Source organism: Trematomus bernacchii, unplaced genomic scaffold (genome assembly GCF_902827165.1).
Source record: "Trematomus bernacchii unplaced genomic scaffold, fTreBer1.1, whole genome shotgun sequence".
In the NCBI taxonomy this organism is placed as follows: domain Eukaryota; kingdom Metazoa; phylum Chordata; class Actinopteri; order Perciformes; family Nototheniidae; genus Trematomus; species Trematomus bernacchii.
In genome coordinates, this window is record NW_022988050.1 from 2,151,740 (window position 1) to 2,167,787 (window position 16,048).

Here is a 16,048-nt window from a genome sequence, read left to right on the forward strand (position 1 = left end):
AAAAAACGAACAAATTGCTTTTTGTTGCAGGGTCATTCTTCCCATTTTGATGCTGAATTATTAATATTATATTTAAGGAATACAAAACAAGTATGTGATTTAATTTTGGGGCTAACTTTTTAATATTAGTAATTATTGTTATACCTGAATCGCGTACAATGTCAGACGGTCCCTTAGCGGCTGTTGAATCATGGCCGTCTATGGACATGAAGACCGTTTGGGACTTAATCGAGAAATATTTTACTGTATTTTATGAAACATTCAGACGATTTAAACACGGAATTAATCAAGTATTTTAACGTAGCCTACTGTAGATATAAAGTAGTTGAATGAACTTGAAGCAGCGTTTTAAAATTAGTACTTTATTTTGACAGGTCACCATTTTTTTTGACACACAATAATGTACAGTCCGTCATCCAAAGGACTCCTGAGGTCTGAGGATTGTTCTGGAAGCAGCAGTAACTTCTGGATCCTGCAGAGACATGAGGTGGACAGTAACGTTAGTCTGTTAAATCTGGCAAGCGAGGAGGACGATGAAGTCCAGTTTGACAGTAAGCAGCTTTTCCTCATGTTATTTAATGTGTCCTATGTTATGCAATGTTTACTGATCCTTGGTGGCTTGGCATGGTCATCCCACTTTCCCTTACACAATGACACCAGGATAACATGTCAAATTCTGAGTAGTGTACAAGTTAGTTTTAAAGAGCATGCAGGGGCGTATTTATAGTATTACAGCCCACGTGATTACAATGACTATGAGCCCCCCTCCTCTTATTCATGATATATTTTTGTAGGATTTGACCATTGATGCTATCATAAAATATTTGCACAATTTTTATAAATAATTATTACTAGTGTGCAATTAATGAATAAGCATGTAAAGGCAAATAATACAACAGCTAGAACAGTGTGAGATTGATAAAAAAGTACATTATTATATCGTAATGCAACCTTTAATAACAGGACAATACAACCTTTAATTTCAAAATCAAATATAAAATCTAGTGTCATATGATTAAAAACCTCCAAATTGGTAAAAGTATTGGACAACAAATATATATAATAATGTATGAAAAGCCTTAAACCAAAGTATGGTTATTTCCTAGTCTTTACAAAACGAAAAAATAGCCACAGAAGACTTAATACAGCTATTTTCATACACTACAAAACATATGAATTGACCTTTTTGTAAAAATGTGACCGAATGCCCCTTTACCCATAATCTTATACAAACTCGCATTTGTCAAATACATTTGCATGGGTCTAGTGACACTGTTAGGATGTAAGATCAAGACGAATTTGAGTCAAACAAGTAGTTCCTGCTTCAGAACAAGTCAGGACTTGCCCCTCCACAGGGCAGTCTGCTGAAGTGAGAATAATGAAAGTGTCAGTTCCAAAGGACCCCTCCTCCTCATTCTGGCACGGTGACCAAGTGTCTCAGCTTCTTCATGTGTTGACAGTCAGTGTGTGAGTACAGTAGGTGGAGGAAGCTAATGCCTGGACCACACAGATAAGCAGTACTGCCGTGCACACCCCCCTTATGTATACACAAGATCAGCTCATTTCATGCCTTGGAAGTGAACAGGATAATCACGAGTACATCTGTAAGGGCTTAATATTGGAGTTTTCATACAGAGAAAATGGACCTAGAAGACAGAGACCTTGTTGAGATGATAGCTAAATTTATTGAAGAAGGTAAGACTACCGAGAAAAAACATTGCGGGTATAGAAGTATTTGATTTGACTTCAAAAAGTTGTTTTGTGCCACAAAAAAAGAACTGAATCCTCCAAACACAGCAAATTATTCTTCCTCTTTCCTCTGCCTGTCACGTCATCTTTTGGTTTTTATGCTCAGCTTCCGACACAGATAATAACCGAGAGGTCTTGATGGCTGGAAGACATTACCCGTCGGTCCAAGAGTTTGCCTCTGCGATCCCCAACCACCTCCTGCTGGGCTCTCTCCTGGAGCACCTGTGCTTCGTCTATGAGACCAACCCAGCGCGCTCACGTACGCTGTTTAAAGGTATGTACTGACATGTTGTACTGGAGTAAACATGCTTATATTATACACGTTTGATTGTATTTACTTGTTTAAAATTAAATGTGTCTTTAAGTTGACATGGCCAACGCTGTATGAATGTGTGTGAATGTTAGATTCCTTGAGCAAAAATGGCACATTGCTCTGTATGTTGAGGTGTGATTGGTGAAAGATGACATGCTCTGAGGGGTCGTAAAGACTGGATAAAACGCTATATAAGTACAGTCCATTTAAAGGTGGGGTAGGTAAGTTTGAGAAACCGGCTCGAGATACACTTTTTGTTATATTCCATGGAATGCTCTTAACATCCCGATAGCAATGAATATCTTAAGTGCTTTGACAAAAAATACATTAAAAAAATCATCTGTGGAAGCCGTAATACTGTAAAAAGCACGACCAATCATCTGAGCCGGCCCGGCTAAAATAACTGGATGGCCTACCTGCCTGTCAGCCTTCCATCTGTGCACAAACTTATCTCGTGCCCTCATTGGTCATGTGCGCGTTCATGTGTGTTGGAGGAGGGGCTCTGTAAGGAAGTGGCAGATTTTTTCCGGCTGTGTATTTTCAAATTCTAGCGATCTCGAGCCGGTTTCTCCAAAATTACCTACCCTACCTTTAACATTCAAACAGTGTGTTTAAAATACATGTTTACCATCCTGTCACTTCATCAGGCTGTGTGACGGATCTTCAGATTTTTGTTAATATTCCTAATTATGTCATTTCTTTGTTTCCTCTCACAGTTATAGGCCAGCGTCTAGCCGCCCTGAACCTCCTCTCACCTTTAGCCATCAGCGATGAGTTCAGCACCGTCCGACTGCAGCACAACCGGGCCTTCACCGAGCTGCTGCACGCTGCCAGCTCCTCGCTGTATCCTCAGGTAACTGGACACATCCATAGGGATATTATAGTATGTTGTCACTCTGTAATAATGTTGGACTTTACTTTTACCTAGAGTCGGTATTTGTACTTGGTAGGAAATTGTCCATTAACTCAAAAACTAAAAAGTGGATGAATATTTAAGAAAACACTGAACGATTCAGAAATCCACTTGTAATTTAAATATTTTGTGTAGAAAATCATTAACTACATATTGATACTATTTAGAAATAGGGTTCTTTGACTATCAGAACACTAGGACATGATATAGTAAAAGAAAAGGACTGTCTCTTCTATATTATCCTACAGAATATGAACCACACAAAACGTTCTGCTATCACACTTTTTCCAACAAATTGACAGCACATTACGTTGCATACTGCTTTGTATTGATACATAGTGAAGGAATAGGGATAATGTTATAGATTATGTTCATTATCCTCAGTGTGGTTACTCTTTTTATGTCTTTCTGCAGGGCCAACAAGGTCTCGGGTCAAACACGCACAATCCTGCTGTAAGGTAAGTTGTACTTTTAGTAGTCTTGAATGTTGAGTTGCTAGATTAAAAAGTATTGTATAAGATATTTTTCTTGTCCTTCCCCACAGACCTAAGGAGGGACTGTTCCAAGCGCAGACATCCCGGTATCTTAGTGAATTTGAAGAAATGCTTCGGCTCGGAAAGGGAGCATATGGAAATGTTTCTAAGGTATTCCACTTTATTCTAATCCATACTACTTTGATCCCATCCCTTTGAAGCAGAACATGACTTGATACAATGCTTTCTTTGATTTCATCTTGTAGGTTATGAACAAACTGGATGGACAATATTATGCTGTGAAGAAAATCCTCATCAAAAAAGTCTCAAAGGATGACTGCATGAAGGTGGGCCATCAGTGTTTTATCAGTCAAGTCATTTTACTGCCAGTTATATCATAGTGTAATCATTTGGTTATTTCTTGTTGGCTCTAGGTCCTCAGAGAAGTCAAGATGTTGTCCAGCCTGCTGCATGTGAATGTTGTCGGCTATCACACTGCGTGGATGGAACATGTTCAGCCCGCAGCATGTGAGTATTTACTGCTGTTCTGTTTGTCTGAGAGTTAATATTCACTGAGTAAAGAATTACAGTGCTTATCATAACAGAAGCTTTATCGTAACAAACATTTCTGTTGCAGATCCTGCATCCCTGCTGCCTGCACTGGAGTCACCTCAACAAAACGACAGGTCTAAAATATTAACTGATCTTACATTAATTACCATTTTCTGTCATTTTTTAAGCCTGATGGAATAAATAATCAGATCGATGATAAGTTGTTGCCTTAAAACATATACATTAGGTTTATTGATGAGTTTGTGCTATTTTAATTTGCAGTTTTAACTTGCATTGACAGTACTCGAACGGATATTATGGCGCATTTCCACTACACGGCCTCGCTCGGCCTCGCTCGGTATGGCTAGGCCTCGTTAGGACTGGCTCACTTTATGGCGCATTTCCATTACAGTTTAGGAACTGGGGTAGTATCTATAGTAACGCAGTGTAGGCGGAGCCGTGACGTCATCTTCAATGAGAACCACAGAAAAACAACACAGCCGTTAGCTGTTAGCACTCAGAGCTCACAGCTCCTCATATATGTTCAGAAACTAGACAAAAGTTAAACAAGTACAAACCACAGACTGCCTGTGTCATGGTGAATACAGTCGCTGCTTTATTTATGTCTGTATAGGCCGTTGTTGTGAGTGTGGACGGTCGGGGCATATACTGCGTTAGCTTAGCCAATCTCCATTTAGAAAACACGCATTTTAAAAGGTTTTTCGCCTGCCGTCTGTCTGCAGACTTGACAAAGCATTAATTCATGGTTTTTACTAAACGGTATCAGTATGTTGTTACTTCGGCATCATTTTGAAACGTGTATTACAATTAAATCACGGTCAAATATGTCCATCTTGTTGTAGTTGTAGCCCCCTTGCCAGCGATTCACTCTCTAGTTTAGCATACTCAGCCCGACTCAGCCTCGTTGTCTCTGGCCCTAGACCCGCGATTTTATGAGGCCAGAAAAACTGTGAATTAGGACCCGCCGGCCGGTACTAGGCCAAGTGGAAACGCAACCAAAAACGGGCCGCTGACGTCACAGCCCTCTTAAACCGTGCTCCGCGCTGTAGTGGAAACGCGCCATAATAGTACTAGTTTATGAGACCTTGTTTATACTGCTCGAGTTATTTTATTTAAAAATACTAACTTAACAAGTTGTTAGAAATGTACTTACAAACGATCATTTTAGGGGGTGAATTATTCCTTTAAAAAAGTGTTTGATTAAAGAAATAGCATGAAATACCCTTATTGGCAGAAATTACCTTGGCGGGCGATATTTTGAATGAACATGTGACAACTAAATCCAAAGAAAACACAGTATTTACAGTATTTTTCTCAGGTCATGGAGATCCTTTATCATCTTTTATTTTGTCCAATAACACCAAATGTATCTTTGCTCTTTCCTTCACAGCTCTGATCAGAGTTCTTACAGCAGCAGCGTCTCCTCATCAATCATTTTCCAGAGCCGGAGTCAAGCATCTACAGACTCAGATGCCAAAGAACCACCAAGAGAGACCGATCCCTTCACAGCGTTAGTCCCGACACCAGAGACAGGTCAGGTGGTTTGTCCCAAGACGATGCGGCGGGTTCCCAATAACTACGTCCCCTGTGTGTTCCTGGGACAGCGAGCACCCCCGAAGAGCTCCAAATGTCCCGCCATGAGCAGCTCGGCTCTGTTGGAGGACGGGTCCAGCAGGAGCAACATCGAGCTGAACAACAACTCCTGCTACGACCAGGAGTTCCAGCAGTGGGCCGACCTGTGCCCCACAAAGCCTCCTCAAGAGGTCTGTGCTGAACAAAGCTAATGGGTATCAGAGAAATCAGAATGTCTTTTTTTGGTCCCACAGTGGGGAAACTTACAGCGTCAGCAGCAATGTACATCATCATCATCAGCTTTATTGAAGAGACTCAAGGTCCATTTTTTTAAAAGACATACAACACTCAAATATAAATTTAAAAAAGGCAGTTATACCAATGTTTCCACAGAGGTGACGTACCGTACAGTTCAGATAAAAAAATGCAAAAGGAATGAAACTACATGAAACTACTTTATTCAGTGTTTTTACCTTTTAATCACCGGGTCTGTTTGCTTTGGAGATTTGATTGTGATTGGTGGTTTGCTGTCACTCACTCAAGTACCCCTGACATGAGAGCCGCGCAAGTTTTCCTTTTGTAGCAAGCAGCAAAATAATTGTAACATGACGTGTTTGAGTTCATTTGCCTACTTAATATCGCACGTCCTAAAACAAATAAATAAAAATAATAATAATAATTTTTTTTAAATAATTTTAAAAATCGCACGTCCTGCGATGTGAATATCGCGCATATCGCGATTATCGTCACGACGCGATATATCGTGCAGCCCTAATATAAAGGTATTTAAAGAGCCGTTAACGAATATATTGTAAAAAAGTGAAGTGTAAATTGCACATATGTGTATATTCAGGGGTGCACATAACTGGTACGCAGGTACGCATGCGCGGCAACAATCTGAAATGCGTACCGTCAGTTGTGTCACAAAGCGCATTTGCGTACCGGCGTACTTGTGAAGCTTTTCCAGAAGGCGGTTAGATCACCGGACGACAGTCGGTCTCCGTGTGCACAGACAGGGCTGCTGTTAACGTCGGTCTGTACTAGGGATGCCAGCGATTATTCGATTATTCGAATATTCGTTACAGTCTCCATAATCGAAGATTATTTTTAAAATTCGATTTTATTTATATATTTTTTTATTAATATTTATGTTTTTCTTTTTTTTCCTGGTTTGGTTTCAACCAAAATATAGACTAATGCTAATAATAGTAATAGTATTAATAATTGTAAATGACCATTGATCGCACCACCAGTTTGTTTTACTGTAAACTTGGAGGAAGCCAGCAGCGCAGAGTGCAGACTGCTGCTGCAGCCTGCTACACACCGACCCCGCCCTCCCTCTCCGTCACACGTGCGATTGATTTATTGGCGACAGAACAGTGAGAACACAACTAAAGATGAACAGAGCGGCACGTCCACAGAAGAGTTCCTCGTGGAACTACTTCGAACTGCAAATGCAAGCTCTGCGAAAATACTTTTTTTTCCTCTCCCGCGGGGGGGGGGGGGGGGGTCGAATAATCGCCAGGGCTGTCCGATTTTCGATTTTGATCATGGTCAGTTTCTGGCACCCCTTGTCTGTACAGCAGCACTGCGCTGAAACAGCTGATCACAACGTCCACACGCTCTGTGGCCACGAAGCTCTGTACTCCACTACCACCCCCCCCCCCCCCCCCCCCCCCCCTGTTGACATTCGCGATACAGAGGGCTTCATGGGAACTTTGAGGGGAGCCAGAAGTTGGCGTACCAAACACTGACTCCAGGTGACTCATCTGAGTACCTCACTGAGAAAGTTGTGTGCACCCCTGTGTATATTGCACATTAGTAGTGGGGTGAAGCTACCTGTCACTGAAGGAGCTGCACATTATTAAAAGGATAAGAAAATGCAATTTTTGTAGCATAAAATGTAAAAAGTGAAAAGCGATGTTAGGTTTTTCTGTAATATGTACGTCTGCAGGTCCAGTTCCACCTGATGCTCTACATCCAGATGCAGCTGTGTGAGCGCTCTCTGAAGGACTGGATCTCCGAGAGGAACACCAAGCCCAAAGAAGAACAAACCTCAAGATGTAAACACATATTGTACATAGAGAAATGGTGTTATTATACATTACAGATTATTGCAAATACAATAATTCGCTCTTTGTATTTCCAGGTCCTTATGGATGTGTTAACACAGAACACACACTCAGCCTGTTGAAGAAGATACTTGAAGGAGTGGAGTACATTCACTCCAGAGGAATCATGCACAGAGACCTGAAGGTAAGGTGCTTTGATAGATTTTATTTCAGCATCTGTTTGAGGTATATCTGTGGCAGTAAGGTGTCAACTTGGAGCAATGTGTAACAAGTCATTAAAAGAGTCCTGGTCGCCGTCTGTCACAAAGGAAATGTGTAAATCCTCCCAGTAGTTGAAAACAAAGTCATATAGTTTCTCTGGCAGGATTTCTCTCAACTCTTCTCTGGTGCCTTGGACATGTTTTAGATAAATGTCCCTCTTGCAAATGTTTTGAAGACTCCTTGGCTGCTCAGTGAGTTTTAGCAGCTGGTCTCTTTGTTTGAAGAAGCATGGTAGCGTCAAGGTGAGGGGAAGGTTGTTGTTGTGGTTGTAGAAAGTGAGCGGGGAGGTCAGGCTGAGGAGTTTAATGAGTAGAGAGTTCTTCCTTACATTCGGCCTGTGGTTCAGGAACAGGAACAGACAGCTCTCCCCGGCTCCGCTCAGCTGGTTGATGTTCGCTCCGTACCTGAGCAGCAGCTCCACCAGCTCTGTGTTTCCCATGCTGCACGCCTCGTGCAAAGGTGTCATCCCAGCGTTGTTCACCGCGTTGACCTCGCCCCCCAGCTCCAGCAGCTCAGTGATGCAGCTGGTGTCGTCCTGCAGGGTTTTAAAGGCTTTCAGAGCCATCGCTACAACAGCCAGGTGCAGAGGAGTGTTCCCAGAGGGCTTCACCCCCTGAAAGTAGTCAAGAATCTGAGTCAATTTGATGTAGGAGCAAAAGTGGAATAAGTACTGAAGTAACTCAAGATCTTAAGTACAATCTCCCATTCCATACGCATTTTTTTATTTTAGTTTGAGTTACTTTTCAGATTACAGTTTTCCTCCCCTTCCTGCCCAGTTGAAAACCATGTATTTCCAGATAAGTTATGATTAACTGACCAACAATATATAAAGAAGTTAACATTAGCAAAACCTTTAATATCAACAGCAGTAAAATGTCAAATGAATGCAGCATTTATTTAAAAAATCGTATATACGCACCATGCTCAAATCTGCTCCCTCCTTGATCAAGCTGACCATAATGTCCTTATGGAGGATCCCAGCAGCCATATGTAGGGCCGTCATCCCACTGCTGTCCACAGCGTTCACATCCGCTCCACAGCAGGACAGGATGTGGACCGCAGACAGAGCCGTGTAGCGGACAGACAGGTGGAGAGCTGTCTGCTGACTCCCCTCCACCTACAGGGAGCCACAAGAGACACAGCGTGGGCAACACATTTTAAAGAAAGCATAGACCAGTATAATAATGTAATATATAATGGATTCAGTTCCCTATCAGAAAGGTCTGTCAGACAGCATGGTTAAGGCAAGGTGTATAGGACCCAAATGCAGTAACCCGTTGGTTGAATCAAACTCCTTTAACACTCAAAGTAAAACAGGAAACCAGAGACAGATGTTTACGGGACAAAATAAAACTGGGAAAACTAATACGGATCGTAAAACATTCAACTGATATTTAATTATATAATTGGGCTGTTTGCTGGGTCCCGTCCACAGCAGTACATTTGTTTTTCCTCCATGCCTGTCGTCTTGCCTGTTTTTCCAAACTAGACGGCATCCTCCACTCATTCCATTGCAATGTAATGTAAATACTGTTATATTATATTTTACTATATTTTAAATTATTTTTTATATTTTTCTAGTTCTCTATCTGTGTTTTGAATTCTTGTTAAAAAAAAAACACACTTCTTCTCTCTGGCCTTCTAGTTAGAGCGGAGTACGACTCCTGACTTTTCCTTGTGTTTTATTTTTATTTTTTATATATATCTGTTGTAATTTATTGTCTTTTATTGTGATTGTAGTAATGTGTTTTTATTATATGTACAGCACTTTGGCTTGACCAAAAATCGCTTTTAAATGTGCTTTATAAATAAAACTTGATTTGATTTGATTAGATTTGTTTGTATGCACCATGACACCAAGTCAAATTCCTCGTACGTGTAAACCTACCTGGTAATAAACCTGTTTCTGATTCTGATCTAGTGCAGGTAATAAAATCACTAATGAAAAGTACCTACCCAACTTCAAAACTTCCATAATATCCCTTTAGATTTCTACAAAAAGATGTGGAACATTGATCTGTGTTGTGAACATGTTTCACCTCTGCATTGAGGTTAACCCCGTGTTCACAGAGGAGCCGCAGACAGCTTTCTGCCCCCCTCCTCTCTCCGCTCACAGCCGTCTGGAACCTGGAGCCGGGTTTTGGGCTGATGCTCGGCCAACTGGCGATCACTAAATGCAGAGTAGTCCGACCGAGCTGGTCCCTGCAGAGGAAGAGAGAGTAAAGCTGCTTTTTTAAATACAAATAAAAGGAACCAGTCACATGGGTGTCTTTGATAGGTGTCACTCATCTGTAACAGGAAGTCGCCAAAAATGAAACTCCAGTTAAGTTATAAGTTATTATTTATTATAAGAGGCAACCTAATGTTACTCTTAAGTGTATGTGGGTGTGTTGTTTTGTGTTAGTGTGTGTAGGGGCTGGGCAGTATATCAATATTATATCAATATCAATATATCGGGGTATGAGACTAGATAGCATCTTAGATTTCTGGTATCATAATGTCCCAATAGTGTATTTTTTGTTGTTTTAAACTAAGCATGCAAAGCGTCATAACACTAAAGTGATATCATTTTCTGAACCTACCAGACTATACGAGGATATAACTCATGATCATTTATCATAAATGTCACAGTTTAAACATTTTGTGAAAGAACCAGTCCTATAATACTTGAAGTACTTGGCTAGCTGTGTGTTTGTGCAGACCTTATTTCAGGGTCTTCTCCGGCTGTCAGCAGGCTCTGCAGGCTCGCTGCTCTCCTGTAAGTTGCAGCCAGGTGAAGGGGAAGAGTAGAGAGGCCCTGAGGCAGGACGAGACAAGACATGACAAACAAGAACACTGGAAATTACAAATATGTGCAAGAATTTCTTCCTTTTTTCTGTAAAAAGTAATGATCAAATTGGAGCTTTAAGACGTGCCAACTGTTAGAAATCATTACGTTTCTTATGGTTATCGCTGTCTTTATGCGTGTTGTTATTTGCAAACAATTTGGAGATATTGTTAGATATATGTTACGCTCTTTTCTGTACATGTGATAGTTTGAAACTTGCATTTAACTTGCTTCAAAACGCAGAAGATATTTAGAAAAATGGTTGCATTTACCTTCCAGAGGTCTTCTCCAGGTGTGTCGCCTATCGTTGGGAGAAAGTGTCTCCCATATTTATTCGACATGTCCTCTATAAATACAAATCTTCATCCAGAATTGCCGTTTAGAATTTATTGTTGAGAAACTTGACTGCTCCTTTCCTCATGTTTCTTCCTCTCCTCCAACATGACCAGGCACCACAGCGTCTGTGTGTGTTCAGTCCTTCAGGAGGTGTGTTGTCTTTAAAGGCTGGTTATTCTTGTTCGTCGGTGCAGCCATTCATTTTCTATTTCGTCAGTTAATTAAGCTCTCTCTGTAGAGGAAATGTAAAAGCTACTTCTGTTTCCTGTGTTTCGATTTCATCATGTCGGTTTGAGTGTTAATAAGTTTGGTGTGAGGCCTTCCTGTCACTACTGGTAACTTCTTGATGCGTGCGGGGCCAATTGTGGGGACTGGTGACACCCTTCTGAGTCATTTGCAGTTTGTTCTTGTTCCTTTTAGCAATGCAAAGGTGTACAAGCTCTTCAGTCTGTCTTTAAAATGCAGAAAACTAAGTACAATTTGTCCGAATTTTAATAGAGTAACTAGTTTCTGAGTCAGTTCTCCCTCTGAAACCCTGACATTTTTTATTTCTGCGTGTAATATGTTGTATAAAAGATCTCACATGCAAAAACAGATAAAGTTAGTTTTGTCAGTGGTGCATAGTAACAAAGTACATTTACTTGGGTACTGTACTTTTGAGGTACTTGTACTGAGTATTCTCAGTTTATGCTACTTTATTTTTTACTTACTTTACTTTAGTAAGTAAAAAAACGTTACTTCTATTGGCTTCTACATTTAAGAAGCCAATATTTTACTTTTTACTATACTACATTTATCTTACAGCTTTTGTTACTATTTAGGTTTATTTTATCAGCTTAATTAATTATTAAATCAACATGACACATATTGGTAGGTTAAGATATCCAGCAGCAGTATATGAAGTTATTACAATTAGCTCTACATTTACCAGTTGTGATGAAAACACATGAATAATCTAAAGTAACTCAATATATATATACGATTCACTTTTGGTACTTTAAGTATATTTTGATGCTGAAACTTCTGTTCTTTTACTGAAGTAAGATTTTGAATGCAGGACTTTTACTTTTAACAAAGTACTTGTAAAATGTAGTATTGCTACTATTACTTAAAGGTGGGGTAGGTAAGTTTGAGAAACCGGCTCGAGATACACTTTTTGTTATATTCCATGGAATGCTCTTAACATCCCGATAGCAATGAATATTTTAAGTGCTTTGACAAAAAAATCCATAAAAAAGTCAACTGTGGAAGCCGTAGTACTGTAAAAAGCACGACCAATCATTTTAGCCGGCCCGGCTAAAATAACTGGATGGCCTACCTGCCTGTCAGCCTTCCATCTGTGCACAAACTTATCTCGTGCCCTCATTGGTCATGTGCGCATTCGTGTGTTGGAGGAGGGGCTCTGTAAGGAAGTGGCAGATTTTTTCCGGCTGTGTATTTTCAAATTCTAGCGCACTCGAGCTGGTTTCTCCAAAATTACCTACCCCACCTTTAATAACACATCTGAGTACTTATTCCACCACTGTTTTTTGTACCCGTTTACTAAGGTAACTTATTCTAATGTCTCTTGTCCGCAGCCGAGAAACATTTTCCTCCATGGTCGTGACCGCCATGTTCGTATTGGGGACTTTGGCCTGGCCTGTAAGGACATCCTCATGGACGGCCATAAGAGCTCCACCTCTCCCAGCACTGGTAATAATTCACCTTTTATTAAATCGTTTTTTTTGTTTCACAACACTGTACTTCACAGTATCACACAGCTACTTGCAATGGGCCTGGTCTACAAGATCCACTACACCTCTATGGTACCCATGTACATGTCAAAATTCTTTCCAAAGGTCAAGGAATACCATGATCATAACACCAGAGGGAGCTCCACACATCATGTAAAACCCAGATTTGGCACAAAAAAGGGGGAATACACGTTTCGCAATTATGCCACATCAAGGTGGAACGCTCTTCCCACAACGGTAAAGGAAAGTAAAACTATACTTACCTTCAAAACCTCTCTTAAAGAGCACCTTCGGGGGAGAGCATTGCAAAACTGGCCCCGGTAATGGTACAAATCTCAACCTGTCGTACAATGGACAGCTTCCCCCCCCATCTATGTATATACTCGCATTTTAGACTCTGTTACTAACTGTATATCTGTAGACTTGGTATGTCTTAAATGTCCGGTTAGGATGTATTAGAACGAAATCTAAAATGAAAATTGTAAATAAGCCATCTGTATGTAAAAAAACCACCTGTATGTAAATTGTAAATAAGCCATCTGTATGTCAAATATGTCTTATATGTCTTAAATGATATGATGAATTGGAAATGGGGGACCCTGATGTAAACAAGACGAAAGTCTTTCTCTGGTCTGCATCCCCTTAACAATTGTATGTTTTGAGCTGTACTGTACTGTACCCAATATACAAGCTGTTAATAAACTTTTCAATCAATCAATCAATCACCACTAGATGGCGCTCTATGCTTTAAAGTCACACTTTCTGATGTATTTTTGCAGATTCCTCACATACCACAGGTGTTGGTACCTTTGTGTACGCTGCACCAGAACAACTGAGGGGCTCCCATTATGATTCAAAGGTAAACATATTCATACAAAAAAATGTCACATACTTACGTGCTATAATATTTTACCACTGTTATTTTAAATTAAGTGTATTTAAAAAAATAATCTGTTTTACTACCAAAGGACTTTCTTGAGCAAGGCAGGACAAGTTTATTTATATAGCACATTCAACACAAGGCAAAGCGCTTGATAATGCAACCGAAACACATACAATCAAATAAAAAGCCACTCATTATAACTCATGTATCTATATTGCGCATTTTTAGGCCAAAGAAAGTGATTAATTAACAAGCAACCGCTACAAAAGAGAAAAAATACAATTTGCGAACATTCTTTAATAAAGACCGTATGTAAAACATCACATTTGTTGATAAAATGTAAACAACAATGATTATAATTTAGTTGATTATTTACACCCTTAAATAATAAGAAATAAGAAAATCGGCTTGATTATTGCTTTTAAGAAAAGGTACATTTCTCTACTAAATAGATATCCTTTATCATTCCAGAAATGTCTTGTAAAGTGGGCTGAAACCATGTCCTATACTTTACAAACTTCATCCCCTTTTATTTCAATCAGGAGAGACTTCATTTTGTTTAAAGAACATTTAATGACAAATGCCATATGATAAATGTTAAGTCTTTGGCGATTAGACCCCGATCCTGAAATCGTATATCTAAAGGGGGAAATGCAGCTGTGAGCATATAGGAACCCCCCCGGGGTCTAGACACTGGTGATGATGCTGAAGATCTGGATTTGATGAGGAGATGGGATGAAGAGGGGATGTGATGGATTAGCTCTCCTGGCACTGGATATGATGAAAGGAGGTGGTCGGCAGCATGAACGCCTGAAATCACAGCAGGAGAGAGGAGAACCATTTTAAAGTTTGGCTGCAGCACGATGATTGGCTGCTGAGATTTAGGTGAATGTAATAGGTTAACAGAAAGCCTGTGATGAGCTGATTATAAGCAGCGGCGGATTGAATGTATACCAGTCTTCCTGAAAGAAGTTACGCTGAGCTTCATTTAATCATCATTTTTAATTCTAATGTCATTTTTTTACAGCTGTAAATGTAAACGTTATTGTGCTGTTGCTCCCTCAGTCAGACATGTACAGCATCGGAGTCCTGGCTCTGGAGCTTTTCCAGCCCTTTGGGACTGAGATGGAGCGCGTCAGGACCCTCGGGGACCTGAGAGAGGGGAAAATCCCAGACTCCTTCTGCCAGAGATGGCCGGATCTGAGTAAAAACATCATGAAGCTGACGAGTAAAGAGCCAGCTGTTCGGCCCACAGCCAGCGAGCTTCTACAGAGTGAACTCTTCTGCAGTAAAGACATAGTATGTTGGGATAAATGTATATATTTGGAAACATATGAACCCTCTGGTAACTTATTGTGCTTCCAAAATGCAATAATCCTAATAATAACTACAACACAAAATGCAATAATCCTAATTATAACTAAAACACAAACTTTTCTTTTTCCTCTTCAGGTGATTCATGGTCTGCAGAGAAGGGTTGAAGAGCAGGAGGAGGAGATCATGCAGCTGAGGAGACAGATCAGTCGGCTTCAGAGCTCAGACTCCTCTGAGTCGGACAAGTCCTAATGCTTAAAGAGTAATGGCTCCAAAAACTGTCAAAACTGGATTTATTCACCCACTGCTGTACCATTTTGTGTGTGTGTGTGTGTGTGTGTGTGTGTGTGTGTGTGTGTGTGTGTGTGTGTGTGTGTGTGTGTGTGTGTGTGTGTGTGTGTGTGTGTGTGTGTGTGTGTGTGTGTGTGTGTGTGTGTGTGTGTGTGTGTGTGTGTGTGTGTGTGTGTGTGTGTGTGTGTGTGTTGTACACCTGAATCTAAAGGTGCAATTATTTATTTTAATGTAGCTGTTCAATAAAAACTACTGCTGCTACATCATGTGGGATGTCTGGGAAGAAGTATGTTATTTCTGTCCATTGGAGATGTTGCTTTGGAAGGGGTACACTTGTAACAAATTGAAAAAGTGACCTATACGCAGAATTGACAATGTGTGTCATGATTTTGTGCAGCTTCTTGATCCTGAAGAAGATTCTGCACATTGTCAGCAAATTAAAAACATGTACTATGGACACGTTAAACCTTTCAATTTTTATTTTTCATGGTGACAGGGCACATTTATTTCAATGTTCAGACACATGTCTTTGTTCTGTGACCTGTACATGTCGGTTTATGGTGGTTAAAAGGTTGAGTTTTTGGACCAAGGGAATGCTCAGTTTTATGTTGACAACTTTTAAAAGTATAAATATTGTGGCCTACATTGGGTACTGCATAAACATTCCTTAAAATGTGCATTTCAGCATGGATAAATTAAATTCTGCTGTCACTTTCTGCTGCTTATGGCAATGTAGTT

General features: G+C 40.2%; 2 protein-coding genes across 3 annotated transcripts; one reads left to right on the forward strand and one right to left on the reverse strand.

Annotated features, from left to right (window-relative positions):
* The first annotated feature begins 183 nt into the window (after nucleotides 1–183).
* Nucleotides 184–15,776, forward strand: eif2ak1 (eukaryotic translation initiation factor 2-alpha kinase 1). 2 transcript variants are annotated; one of them, XM_034119217.1, is made up of 15 exons: nucleotides 184–551; nucleotides 1,856–2,023; nucleotides 2,779–2,915; nucleotides 3,390–3,433; nucleotides 3,520–3,619; nucleotides 3,715–3,795; nucleotides 3,883–3,976; nucleotides 4,086–4,134; nucleotides 5,412–5,784; nucleotides 7,548–7,656; nucleotides 7,743–7,849; nucleotides 12,667–12,781; nucleotides 13,602–13,681; nucleotides 14,771–15,004; nucleotides 15,158–15,776. In XM_034119217.1, the coding sequence occupies exons 1-15, from the start codon at nucleotides 401–403 to the stop codon at nucleotides 15,269–15,271; spliced, it is 1,956 nt and encodes a 651-aa protein (XP_033975108.1). In that variant the 5' UTR covers nucleotides 184–400; the 3' UTR covers nucleotides 15,272–15,776. The 2 variants fall into 2 exon arrangements, with proteins under 2 accessions (XP_033975108.1, XP_033975109.1); XM_034119218.1 differs by lacking the exon at nucleotides 184–551 and adding an exon at nucleotides 1,500–1,695.
* Nucleotides 7,877–11,726, reverse strand: LOC117473573 (ankyrin repeat domain-containing protein 61-like). The gene is given in 6 exon segments (XM_034119219.1): nucleotides 7,877–8,539; nucleotides 8,846–9,043; nucleotides 9,966–10,128; nucleotides 10,629–10,723; nucleotides 11,026–11,108; nucleotides 11,111–11,726. Coding segments are annotated over 6 exon segments (1,230 nt in total). The 5' UTR covers nucleotides 11,175–11,726; the 3' UTR covers nucleotides 7,877–7,912.
* Nucleotides 15,777–16,048: the final 272 nt, after the last annotated feature.